Here is a 14,221-nt window from a genome sequence, read left to right as displayed (position 1 = left end):
TTACTCTATCCAAAATGAAAAAAAAAGTTTTGCCTATAGTTCTACTTTAACCGCTTGCCGTCCGCCCACCATCAAATGATGGAGGGACGGTGGGGCTCTCGCTCTGGGAGGACCTCATATGACAACACCCAGAATGGCCGGTCTCTCGCACCCACTAGGACACACATGACCCTGATCTCTGTAAAGAGATGATCACGCGACTCTTTAACCACGTGAAGCCGCTGTGTCCAATCACAGATGTTCACATGTAAATGCGGAAGTGCCGTAAATCGGCTCTCCTCACCTCACACTGACAGAGTATGCGGCGAAGAAAGATGATCAGCAGCATCTCCTCGCAGGGAACATCTAGACATGTAATTAGGGCACTGATCATCAGTGCCCTGATTACAGTAAAGCCCCTCAGTGCCCATCAGTGACACCAATCAGTGACCATTAGTGATGCCAGTCACTGCTGCCTTTCAGTGCCTGCTCATCAGTGCTGACCATCCATGCCCGTCATTGCTGAACATTTTACTGCCATCCATCAGTGCCCATCAGTGCCACCTATCAGTGCCCATCAGTGCTGCCCATCAGTGCTGCCTATCAGTGCTCATCAGTGCCGCATATCAGTGCCATCTATCAGTGCCCATTAGTGCGGCAAGCGGCGCAAGCGCACTGAGCATGTTGTTAGTGGAGGCTAACATGCCATCACTGACAGCTCCCGCGCACATGCGCCGGAGTGACGTAATCGCTACTCCGGCCACTCAGAGCGCCGGAGCAGTGATACCCGGAAGGAAGATGGACGCTTCGTGGAAGAGGAGACAGCAGTGACACCTCTGGCTCCTGTGTCGGGTAAGTGACACATAATGGGCTACTATGCGATGCACAGTAGCCCATTATGCTTTACCTTTGCAGGGAAACAAAGAGGAAGTAAACCCTGATGTGCCTCATAGTAGTGCTTTATTCACATTTCTTCATTTTCATGGAGGCTTCAGTAGGGGGCAATATAATTATGGCATTTTCAATTAAATGCATGGGGCATGCCACAGAGATGAGTGCATTCACCATATATTCCAATAGGAGATTTAACTAGGGGCACTATCATGCTGGTATACATGAAGAATTTGCCCCACAGAGGAGTGCATTCTCCATATTTCTAGCGAGACTCAGCTAGGAGGTCCTACAAGGCTGGCATCCCTGTAAGAATACATATAGAATATGCCTGAAAAATGAAAGACCCTACAAGGCAGGCATCTCCCTAGGAATACATGAATGTCCCATAGAGGAGTGCATTCTACTTCCTTTCCAAGGAGATTCCACAAAGGGCAGCATAATTCTGGCACCTCAATAGGAAAACATGGTGAGTGTCCCAGAGAGGAATACATTCTAATATATCCTTATGGAGTCTCTACTTGGGGGGCACTATAAGATTGTCATCTTTATAGGAATACATAGAAAATAGGCCCTAGAGAGGGCTGCCTTCTCCATATATTTTAATGAAGCCTACACTAGGCACACTATACTGTTGTCAGCTTCATAGTAATACATGGAAAAGGTGCCCCAAAAGGGGAAAACCAAGCTCCCATTCTTAAAGCCTTCTTAAAGTTCATATACATTACTCAGCTATGTATTGATCATTTATTTCCTGAAAGGCTCCATGGCAGCATACGTGTGGGTAGCCCCGCCTCCATGATTACCCAGTAGGACCCAACTCCCATCAATCTTTGCTCCTGGCTACTATCCGTGTTCCTTTTTTGTCCTCCCCGGTAGGACCAGATGGTTTCTTTCCCGGAAACAAAACTTCACGACGATCGATTGGCTGATTGAGAGTTTTTCCTTCGATAGGCCCTGACTGTTAAGCAGGGTATGGAGTGTATTTGCAGAGTAGCGCTGAAGAAAGGATTTTCCTACCTGAAGTGTGCACGGTCTGTGTCCCATTGCTATGGGTGACCATTATCTGCTTGGAGGTGCGGCGTGTGTGTTCCAGTCCGTTCGGCCAGGTGATTGTTCGGGGAGTGGTGAGCCTCTTGTGTATCCATGCAGCAATGTATTTGTGTATTTGCTCTTTTTGTTTGTCTAAATGGTCTCCTCTATGCTGTTTGTGGGCGCTTCCGCGTTCCAGCAAACCTCTCTCTCCTATTTCCGGGTTACACAGGCGTTCTGCGCATGTGCGAACCCGGTGTGAAACCGAGGCTTGGTTCCCGCGCATGCGCGCGAGCGCCTCGCGTCTGACGTTGGCAATGACGTCACGGGCGCCACTTTTAAAATCTTTGGAAGCTGTCAGAACCCTGGGAATGTTTGCAGAGGACGCAGCGACTTCCCGGGGCTGACAGTTCGGCGGTTTAAGGTAAGAGCATGTCCCTTAGGCTAGGGAAATGCTTACTCTTCATTTAAAAAAATAAAAAATAATGTATTTTTATTTCTCTTTGGTTTGCAGTACTTCTTTGGTCTGTTGGTTTGTTTGGGATATGGACGCCTTACTGCCTCCTAGTGGCCAGCCCGCTCATTTTAGGTAGGTTGCTAGTATTTATGTTTTTATAATGGAGGGAGTTTTGCATAGGTAGGATTGACTGTGTGTCTTTTCTCTTTCTGTCTGTTTGTTTTTACAGCCCTTCTGGGTCTGATCCACAGCATAATGCCTCTAGACGCAGTGGATCATCAAGATCACACCGCCATAAATCCTCCTCAAGGTCTCGCCAGCATAGGTCAAGGTCTGAACGGCGTGACAAGAATTATTCTCACCCCCCTGCTGCTCTCTCCAGCAGGCATCCGGAAAAATCATGCTGGGGGTGCAGGATGCCTGTTCATTAGACAAATCCCTATGCTTCTCCAAAGCTGCAGATGAGAGGGATGGTGCAGACCAGCGTTTGGAGTCGATAGTAAGACGGGTTGTGAAGGAGTCTCTGCAGGAGAGGGATGCGCTACAGTCGTGTGAATCCCCATCGGATTTGTTGGTCCCTCCAACTGGAGAGAACCCATTGAAGGAGACATGGGAATCCTCTCAACCAAGTCGCCTCTCTGCTCCTATCTCAGACAGTGAATCTGACTTGGAGGATCCTGGTTTAGGATTTGACTATGGACTGGTTCCTTCATTGGTTAAAGCAGTGAGAGAAACTCTGAAGTGGGAAGACCCTATTACTTCCCCACCAAAGCAGAGAAAATTCTTTAAACAACTCAATAAGGAGTGACAATATTTTCCTTTCCTTTCGGATCCGGTATCTTTTAAAGATTCTTTAGAATGGCGGATCGACTCAGACCTGAAAGGGATCTACCTGACTTCTGGAATGGCTTGCAAACCAGTGCTTGCAATGGCAGCGGTATCCTGGGCTGATAATGTGGAAGAATTCCTGAGGAGTATTTCTATCGAAACAGCCAAAGACTCCCCTATCCAAGAAATCAGAATGGCGTCTGCCTTTTTGGGTGAAGCATCTATTGATGTTATTCGCATGATATCTCGGGATATGTTAGCAGCTGTCTCAGCACACCGTGCGTTATGGCTCCGTCCATGGCTGGCAGATCCAGCATCCAAACAGGCCTGGTGCCATATTCCTTTTGAGGGGACATCTTTGTTTGGTAATAAGCTGGATACTGCCATATCCTGGGCTACAGGTGGGAAATCTGGGTTTCTTCCCCAGGACAGACGTCTTCAGAATCAAAAGCGTCCATTTCCAAGGAGACAGGGCCCTGATCGTGCAAGGGAGGCACGTAGCTATAGACCTGGTCGAGAATTCTCAAGGTCATGGAAGTCCAGGCAGTCTTCTTTTAAAAATACCTCAAAAGGGGGTTTGTCCGGCAAGCAGGATTCCGCTAAATCCTTTTGAAATTGGGCCCGCTCAAGCTTGTCAGGTGGGGGCTCGTCTTCTCCACTTCAGGCATATTTGTGCGGCCTCAATTCGGGATTTTTGGACAGTAAAAACAGTTTCTTCAGGTCACAAGTGGGGTTTTGTCAACACCCCAAGGTTAAGATTCATTCCCACAACTCTTCCAGAAACAGAAGAGAAGAAACAAGTCCTATTGACCTACGTGAGCTCTTTACTGGATCAAGGCGCAGCCGTATCCGTTCCAGAAGAAGAACGTGGAGAGGGCATGTATTCCCCTCTGTTTATGGTTCGAAAGAAAAACGGCACATGGAGGCCGGTAATAGATTTGACCCATCTCAATTCCTTCATTTGCAAAGAGAAATTCAAGATGGAATCCCTGCTTACCATCCAGCAGTCAGTGCATCTGGGGGACTGGATGATATCAATCGACTTGAAGGATGCATACTTCCATGTGCCCGTGGCAAAGGAGTTTCAACAATACCTCCGCTTTGCGGTAGGCAATCAACATCTACAGTTTACATGTCTTCCCTTTGGGTTAACAAAGTCCCCACGGGTCTTCTCCAAAGTTCTTTTGGCAGTTGTGGACCTTCTCAGAGTCAAAGGCGTTCGTCTCCATCTCGACGACCTACTTCTGCTATCTCAGAACAGAGAGCAGCTCTTGGAGCACAAAGATCTAGTTATCTCCACCCTGCAAGAGTTCGGGTGGCTTCTGAACCTAGAAAAGAGTCGCCTAGATCCAACTCAGTCTCTCGTCTTTCTAGGGGCACAGTTCAACACGGTGGAAGGTACCATCTCCCTTCCAGAAGAGAAAGTTGGAGTCATACGAGACAGGATTCACGCAGCCCTTGCGTCATCCCATCTTTCGGCTCTCCAATGTCTGAAGGTGATTGGCACAATGTCAGCCACCATTCCCATGGTAAAGTGGGCCCAGTGGCACACACGTCCCTTTCAGAAAGGGTTTCTACAACAGTGGGACTTATCCAGCCAGACACAGCGTATATTTCTCACTCCAGCCATGAGGACGTCTCTTCTTTGGTGGCTGCTGGGGAAGAACCTGCGCAACCACCATTCGATCATTCCCATCTCATGGGTCACGGTAACATCAGATGCCAGCAACCGAGGATGGGGCGCTCACTGCCTTTCAGATGTCGCTCAGGGCAGGTGGACATTTCCATCACAAAGAGTTGTCTCCAATGTTCTGGAGTTGTGGGCGGCCTTCCAGGCGCTTCTGTCATTCCACCATCTGATAGCGAATTCCTTGGTAATGCTAAGGTTGGACAACACAACCGCGGTGGCTTATGTAAGGAAGCAAGGGGGAACTCACAGCTGGTCTCTGTTACAGGAGGTGGAGCCGATAATGAACTGGGCTCAGAGGAATTTGTCCAACCTTTCTGCAGTCTACATCCCAGGGATGCAGAATGTTCAGGTGGACTTCCTATCGTGTGTCGAGATGGACAACAACGAATGGTCCCTCCACAGGGAAGTATTCGAATGGCTTCTGACATTAGGATTGTCTCCGGAGATCGACCTGTTCGCTTTCCGTGCAATCGGAAGCTACCCAAATATTACTCAAGGTTCAGGGATCCTCAGGCATATGGGATAGATGCCCTCACAGAGCATTGGAAGTTTCAGATAGTTTATGCCTTCCCTCCAGTTCCGGTGATCCTGCAGTTCCTTCGGAGGCTCAGGACAGAGAAGGTAGAGATCCTTGCAGTGATTCCATTCTGGCCCAACAGGCCTTGGTTCCCTCTACTGCTGCTCCTCAGTTATCAAGAGCTGGTTCCCCTGCCTCTCAGGCCGGATTTACTATCTCAAAGCACAATGTTACATCCATGCCCATCATGTCTACACCTCAGGGTATGGTTTTTGAGAGGGAAAGGCTAGAAGCTCTTGGTTGTCCAGAAGAAGCTATTCCAACCCTTCTCAATTCCAGACTGGAGAGTACTAACAGAGTATATGAGCGCATATGGTCCAAGTTTTCAGCCCATATGTCCTCCAGAGAAAATTCTTGTAGTTCTCCAACAGTACAAGATATACTGAGCTTTCTCCAAACAGGCCTTGATTTACCTTTGGCTATCAGTTCATTGAGAGTCCAAGTGTCGGCTATTTCAGCTTTTACGGGTATTTCATGGGTGAATCATGCACTGGTACAGCAATTCTTCAAGGGAGCTATCAGGCTCAGACCCCAAAGAAAACCAAGGTTTCCTAAATGGGACCTCCCTTTAGTGCTGGACTTTCTTTCGAACCTTGGAAAGGATCCTAGAGAGCCTCTGTCCGTAACGGATCTTGCTCTCAAGACCATCTTCTTGGTAGCTATAACCTCAGCCAAGAGAGTTTCAGAGATTAGGAATCTAGGTTCGGAGGAACCTTTTCTGACCTTTTTTCCAGATAGGGCAGTATTGATTCCCATGTTGGGATCGAATCCCAAAGTAACCTCTGTCTTCCATGAGAATCAGGAAATTGTGCTTCCTACTTTCAAAACTTCGGATAGTCAGGATGTTCATCCTCTGGACGTAGGACACGCACTAAAACAATATTTGGATGTCACGGCTCCTTTTAGGTAAACAAAATTCCTTTTTGTTTTCCCTCATGGCAAGAATAAAGGATTGCGAGCTTCGGCCAGATCTATCTCTGCCTGGATCATTCAGATCATCCAGAGGGCATACAGAGCAAATGGCTTGGCTCCTCCTGAGGCACTAACGGCTCATTCAACACGGAGTATCTCAACATCGTGGGCAGCTTCTCGACATGTTGCGCCTGAAGTTATTTGCAGAGCGGCCTCTTGGTCTTCCATTAATACTTTTGTTTCTCATTATTGTGTAGAGCCAGCTGCTCTGTCTTCTGTTAATTTCAGTTTGCAAGTTTTGTCAGTTGACAATGCTAAATAAACTTTTGTTCTTTGCTCGACATTTTGCCCACCCGGGTGTGTTTGGTGAGTTATTTCCCACATGTATGCTGCCATGGAGCCTTTCAGGAAAACGGAAAATTTATATCAAATACTTACCGTCATTTTCCTTTCCTGATAGGCTCCATGGCAGCAGGAGTTCCCTCCCAAATGTCTGGAGTAGGCTAGTTACGGAACACGGATAGTAGCCAGGAGCAAATATTTATGGGAGTTGGGTCCCATTGGGTAATTATGGAGGCGGGGCTACCCACACGTATGCTGCCATGAAGCCTATCAGGAAAGGAAAATTACGGTAAGTATTTGTTATAATTTTCCATTTTATTGTGGTTTTACTTTTTTACAATTTTTAAGTTATGTCCCAAATCCTTTTATGGTAATTTCCCCAACCTTGAAGGGAGGTCCCCTTTTCAACATCACGTCATCCCCTTTGAACAGGTAGTACAAAGGAAACTGTGGTGGGGACATCCCCTTCCTCTCTCTATAAGACCGCTTCATAGTATTTTTTTACAGATGCCAATAAGCAAAGAAAACCCAAGTGATGGCAGGAAGCTGGCTGCGACTCCTATCTGTTCTCTTGGCCGTCTTGACGGTATGCGACCTTGGCACTGGAGCCAAACCAAAGGTGAGTAGGCATTCACGGGTTAACCCACAGGGCTCACTGGCACAGTATCGTCACTAACAATAATGGGAGATATTATCTGTCTGTTTGCCCGTTCAGCTGGTTACGCTGTGCAGCAAGGCATGCTAGCTTGCAAAACAGGATGTGGCCAAATCATATTTATTACTTGTATTTGTACAGCACTGATATAGTCCTTTTCTGAGGACATGTTCAGTGATGCCTGCCGTACTGTAGATTACGCCAGAGCTGCCAACTGTTCCTGACTACCAAGAATGGCCATTGGTTTGAAAAAATGTGCCTCTGCTAATTTTCGTTGCTATTTTTAGTTTTTGCCAAACCAAATGTATCATAAAATTCTTATTGCTCTGCGTCATAAACTTGCTTATTATAACATACAGAAAAATCTCCCACTCCCTGTAAGAAAAGGATGAATTCTTTCGCCTCGTTGTAATGTTGGGGGCTTAAGCAGAAAATGGTTTGAGGGAGGGCGAGTGAATGGATTCCCATTTTGCAGTCTCAGTAAAGCCAAGTTTTTGCCACATTTTTCAATTATTAATTTGGAAAGAATTTTCAGCTTATCTACTTTTCTTAAAGTGTAGTTAAAGGCATTTTTTTAGTTTAGATAGTGTGGACCAGTGATTCTCAACCAGGGTTCCTCCAGAGGTTGCTAGGGGTTCCTTCAGCATTGGGCAATTTCTGCCTCTCAGATAAGTTCCCACTCACACCATTGATCTTTTTAGCTATCTGTAAGGAGGTAATTCTTCCCAGTGACCCCAAGTGTAAGGACCATTCTTCCCACTGACCATCACACTAATGTATCATGAGTTGTAGATTTATAATTTTTAGCAGAGGTTCCCCCGAGACTGGAGAACTATTTCAAGGGTTCCTCTGTGTTGAAAAGGTTGGGAAAGGCTGGTGGAGACCATTTGTTAAGTTTTAATTGCTATCTACACTATATTACCAACAGTATTGGGACGCCTGCCTTTACATGCACATGAACTTTAATGATATCCCAGTCTTAGTCCGTAGGGGTCAATATTGAGTTGGTCCACCCTTTGCAGCTATAACAGCTTCAACTCTTCTGGGAAGGCTGTCCACAAGGTTTATGCCGCGTACACACAACCGTTTTTTCCATCAGAATAAACTGAAGGTCTTTCCAACTGAGTTTTGCTGAAACGGACTTGCCTACACACGATCACACCAAAGTCCGTTCGTTTAGAACACAATAGCGTACAACGGGACTAGAAAAAGGAAGTTCAATAGCTAGTAGCTGATAGCTGCCCTTGCGTCGTTTTTTGTCCATCGGAATAGCATACAGACGAACGTTTTTTCTGATAGGAATTGATTCCATTGGAAATATTTAAAACATGTTCTATATCTAGGTCCGTCAGAATAAAAAAAAAGTCAGATGAAGCCCACACACGATCAGATTATCCGATGAAATGATTCCGTCTGACCTTTTCTGCCGAAAAGTCTGGTCGTGTGTATGCAGCATTAGAAGTTTGTCTGTGGGAGTGTTTGACCATTCTTCCAGAAGCGCAATTTTGAGGTCAGGCACTATGTTGGATGAAAGGGCCTGGCTTTCAGTCTCCACTCTAATTCATCCCAAAGGTGTTCTATTGGGTTGAGGTCAGGATTCTGTGCAGACCAGTCAAGTTCCACCACCCCAAACTCGCTCATCCTTGTCTGTATGGACTTTGCATTGTGCACTGGTGCGCAGTCATGTTGGAACAGGAAGGGCACATCCCCAAATTGTTCCCACAAAGGTGAGAGCAAGAAATTGTCCAAAATATCTTGGTATGCTGATGCCTTAAGAGAACCCTTCACTGGAACTAAGGGGCCAAGCCCAACCAATGAAAAACAGCCCCACACCATAATCCCTCTCCACCTAATGATTTGGACCAATGCACAAAGCAAGGTCCACAGATCTACAGACTAAGCCTAGGATGCCATTAACGTACATGTGCGTGCAAAGGCAAGCATCCCAATACTTTTGGTATTATAGCATATGCCTCCGCTAGGGAGATTTTGCCCTCTTGACCTGGTGGCCATTGTCACAGAAACAAGTGTGGGGAAACACAAACATTTTGAGTAGTCAACAGAGTAAGAAGTAAGGGAAAATTCTCTAGTGTTCCTTTGACAACTATTTTAAGAGAAGCTCCAGGCTCCCCAAAAAAAATGTAAAGTCAGCAGCTACAAATACTGTAGCTACTGACTTTTAATATAAGGACACTCACCTGTTGAGGGATCCAGTGATGTCCTCACCGAGCCGATTCTTCAATCGGCTTTGGGTGCAGGTGCCATAATCTACAGTAAAGGAAACAGGAAGTGAAGCCTTCACAGCTGGTTTCCCACTGCACATGCGTGAGTGGTGCTGTGCCCTGTGAATTGTCCCATAGTCTTCTGGGACCCGTGATGTGTGCCAAAAGAACATGGGGGAAGGAGGGGGGGGGGGGGTGAATTTCTGGCTCAGATTGCATCAGTGAACTGAGCTGGAAGTGAGTACAGCACCCCCCCCCCCCAAAAAAAAAGTGCCAAATGTGGCAGTGGAGGTAGGGGGTGCAAACAAGTAGAACTTCCCTTTTTGGATGGAGCTACACTTTAAAATTAAAATTTTGTACACTTTGGAGAAATTTCTTCTCATTTCCTGTTGTGTTTATTAGACATTGAGAGAGGAGAAATCTCCTCAGAAGGACACAGACAGCAAAAAAATTACCCGATTACATAAAATATAATGTTAAAAGCAAATCAAATTTTGAAGTACTTTCAAACCAAAAAACCCAAGTCATCAGATGTTCTGAGAATTTTCATACAAATGTATTTACAAATTTTAGAAAAAACATTTGTTAAAAAATCTACTAGTGTATGGCCAGGCCATGCATGCATTTTACATTCAGTATCTGATGCTAGCTCTGAAAAGAACCAAAGCTATTTAATCTACTCCTTCCACTTATCCAAGCAATGCTGTAGCCTTCACGCGCTGCCCTATCACTAATAAGACTGCCCATACACAAATGTCTCCCCAAAAACAGCTGGAGAGAAAAAACTTCAGTGACAACAAGTGCCTCCACCTTCTTATAGACACACTCCTTATAGTCCCTTGGGGCTACCCTAAACAACTCAAACCTTACCGAAATGCCCCACTGGGCAGTTGAGTCAGCCAAGTGTTGAGCTGTTTAAGCCAGGTTCATGCTGAAAGCTGACAAATACCTAACAGTAGGTCCAGCTTGTCTGCAGCCACCAGCAAGTGAGCATGATCACCAGCAAGTGAGCATGATCACCAGCAAGTGAGCATGATCACCGTTCTCAAACTTTTAAATACAGAGGAACCCTTGAAATCATTTTCATATCTCAAGGAAGCCTTGCAAAACTATTACATCCCTAGCTCACATGGTCAATAACTAAAAAATTTAATAATATATACAAAAAAACTTTAGAATGGAGCACAATCCCAGTTCTTCAAAAAATTATTAATGCAAAAACAGGGAAAGGTTTAATTTCGAAAATATAGCCACATATAAACAAGGGGAAAATGGGAGGGATAGAGACCCCTATGTATAAGAGGAAGTGGGAAAAAGATGTGGGAGATATCTCCGAAATACAATGGAATAGAAATCTTGAACTGGCTCCGTTGGTATCACTCTCTCCCTCTCAGAGGATGTCACATCTGTTCTTATTATATAGAACCTATTATACTCCTCGTAAACTTTTTCAATTTGGCCGACGGCCGAACGCAAGCTGCCCCCGGTGCGGGGACATAGAAGGAGACATGATTCACATGTTTTGAAGATCCCCGAAGTTGATCCGCTACTGGACGGAGGTGACAGGAACCATTGATCGGGTGTTTGGAACCTCCACCTGGATGGAGGCAAAGTGTTGTCTCCTGGGATTAGTTGAAGGAGTTGGAAACCCGGGAAGCAGCCAGATGGCAGTTCTGAGATGCCTATTTCAGGCAAGGAAACTGATTGCCCTAAGATGGTTGTCGGTGTCGCCTCCGTCCGGTAGAGAATGGATAAATATCATGAATGTGGTAATTCTTAAAGAGAAAGCATTATATATAAAACAAGGGACTTTAAAGAAATATGAAAAGATGTGGAAACCTTGATGGGAAGCCAGAGGGATTGATATGTGAAGAATAATAGTGTGGAAAAATACGATGAAAAATTACCCAATAGGAATTAAAGTAAGAGGGCAAATGAAGAGGATGGAAGTGTGGGAGAATGGGGGTGAGAGGGAAGTGTGATAGAGTAGGAATCTAGATTAAATAGAACATCATATAGGATGGACCCCATGATACCAATCCCCTCTTAGGCCACCCAAGATATGAACGATTTTTGTTGTTTTTGTTATATTCTTATCTGATAAGGCGATGGGAGGGGGGAGGGGGGCTGAGGGGATGCTTGATTTTGATGTATTTTGTAAACAAAATAAATATCTCAATAAAGAAATAAAGTTTTAAGAATAAAATAATATATGCAAAAATAAAGAAAGTAGTGTATTTAGCATATTTTACGCCCAAAGCTCACTCCTCTGCTCTATAAGAAAAAAATGTTTCAGTAACAGTTATGAAATGGAACAAATAATAAATATGGCCAGAAAAGAAACACCATTGGTGAAAACTGTAGTGTCCCTTACAGTGGAAAAGTACATTATTTTATTGGTAGTTGGTGCAGTGGTCCAATACATTGGTAGCCCAATGGGAAAAAGACCTCTAATATTAATGGTAAGTGGGAGAAGGACACTCTTACACAGTTGATCTGTAGGAAAACTGCCCTCCTTTAATTGCTTTTAGTACTTGCTGCACGTTAGAAACAAAAGGAAGAATCAACCTCTGGAGGAATCCCAGGGTTCCATAGAACCCTGGATGAGAAACCCCGCCATAGAGAGTCATATGAGAACTTTCAAATGTGATGTTCAGGTATAGCCTACGAGTCTGTTGATGCATGGTTATATAGATAGACAATGCTTTCAAGCATGATTCAATTTGGTCTAACAGGAAAAAAATGATTTCTGGTGCTCAAAGGGAAGCAGATCCTACCTGGATCAACAATCTACAGTGCTCTTTTTTCTACGTGTATTTTTGGAAATTCTTTTTATTAAAGATTTACAAATTGTCGGATTTTCTGATGCGTGTGTACACAAGTCCATCAGACAAAAGTCCAAACACGCATGCTCGGAAGCAAGGACGAGGCAGAAGTGGTCGGTCTTGTAATCTTGCGTTCGTAACGGAGAATTAGCATGCGTGACGTAGCAAATTATGAAATCTCCAAATGCAGCGCACAATTCTCTTCTTCTTTAATGGGATAATAATGAAGCTGCTTTGCTGGTGATACTGATGGAGTTATTGAAAACACATTTTCAAACGCTATTTTTTCTAGTGATATCAAGAATAATATTATTATGCTTTTTTTTGGGCAAGTTACCACAACACCATTATCCAGTAGTTTTTAAGATCAAATATACAACTATGTTGGTGTCCCTTGCCAATTTTACATTGTATTTTTTTTTATGAAACTGCCTACTCCCAAACTGTCATTTGAAGTAAAACACATAGCCAAGTATTTTTCTACACAATTTTTTATTTAAAAAAAGAAAACAAATAAAATTAGACATGCCAATAGAACTTAACCACAAAGTACATTCTATTCATTCAAAAATATATAAAATAACAAATCAAATCATTATTATTCAACCAAAAAATAAAATAAAAGCCCCATGCATGTGTCCTGCTTCTTAACATAGGGGGTCAACAATGGCAAGAGTTGGTGAAAGCAGGGCTCCGTCATCCTGAGATAATTCCAAAAATCATCTGGATTATTCTCCTGGCGCCCCCGCAGCAAAGGCATATGACATAATTGGTCACAATTAATAAAGCAACCAATTTTTGGTCCAAGAAATCCTCCTCCTCCTGTTCCTGGACTGGACTTGGGTCAAAGCAATAAGTCCAAGGGCAATAATAAATAACACGTTATCTCCTCCGATTCCGCAACATGTCTGGTTGATGAACAGCTGTTCAGAAACAAATTGAAAAGCACGAAGTGAAAAGCTTTGTTGGCCGACAATTCCTTGCCATTTGTATGCAAGACAAAATCCAGGCACACGCCTTCAGACAAAAGTCTGAGGTTTTGTCTGCGGAAAATCCGATTGTGTGTACGAGGCTATAGATTTAAGCATATCAGGGTCTCACATTGTGACCTCCAGAGGGGACGATGGCACCATGATCTGACTTGAATCAAATTCTGGCTGAATATCTGAATAAATAAAGATTGGGCAGCGAGAATTGCTGAAGAAATGAAAAGGTCAACAACTTGTTTGCATTGACTATATGTTCCAGGTTTATATATCCTCTAATGCCCAGAGGACAGGTTCTGGTATGGAATAGTAATGTGGGATATCTTGTAAATATTATTAGCCAGTTATATTTTGTGCATTTATAAACTCATTTAGCCTTGAAGCAATTTGTTGTGCCAACTAGCTCCGGAAGATTATTTCACATTTTCACAGCTCTTATTGTAAAGAAACCTTTCCACTCTTAGACAGTAGCCGTACCTTCCACCATATCAGTGCTCCAGTACTAGTGTTAGCTTGCAGGGTTCTGCTAGAGCGGTGGTCTCCAAACTGTGGCCCAGGGGCCAGATGCAGCCCTTTGCTTTCTTTTACCCAGCCCTTGGGGCATTATTCCCTCCACCATCAGTAACAGTGGGGCAAAGTTTCTGCCACCGACACCAACAATGGGACACTAATAATAAGGCACTATTCCTCCAACTGACACCAATGATGAGGCACTATTTGTCCCACTGACACCACTGATGGATCACTATTTCCCCACTGATACCAATGATGGGGCTCTATTCCTCCCACTAATACCAATGATGGAGCACCATTCCTCCCATTGAT

General features: G+C 44.4%; 2 protein-coding genes across 2 annotated transcripts in view; one reads left to right on the top strand and one right to left on the bottom strand.

Moving 5' to 3' along the window:
- The window catches only part of LOC143983383 (regulator of G-protein signaling 3-like), a 257,050-nt gene that overhangs the window by 187,274 nt on the left and 55,555 nt on the right, over window positions 1-14,221 (bottom strand). The window lies entirely within an intron of this gene.
- Window positions 1-14,221, top strand: part of LTB (lymphotoxin beta) — a 79,376-nt gene that overhangs the window by 32,970 nt on the left and 32,185 nt on the right. The window contains exon 2 of the mRNA XM_077483048.1: window positions 7,216-7,327. Coding sequence (XP_077339174.1) covers window positions 7,244-7,327 — 84 coding nt within the window. The 5' untranslated portion in view covers window positions 7,216-7,243. The remainder of the gene's footprint in view (window positions 1-7,215; window positions 7,328-14,221) is intronic.

This window comes from Lithobates pipiens, unplaced genomic scaffold, assembly GCF_037356315.1.
Source record: "Lithobates pipiens isolate NorthernLeopardFrog02 unplaced genomic scaffold, aLitPip1_a1.2 Scaffold_1, whole genome shotgun sequence".
NCBI lineage: Eukaryota > Metazoa > Chordata > Amphibia > Anura > Ranidae > Lithobates > Lithobates pipiens.
The sequence above is the reverse complement of the archived record's forward strand: the minus strand, read 5'-3'. Positions and strand labels throughout refer to the sequence as shown.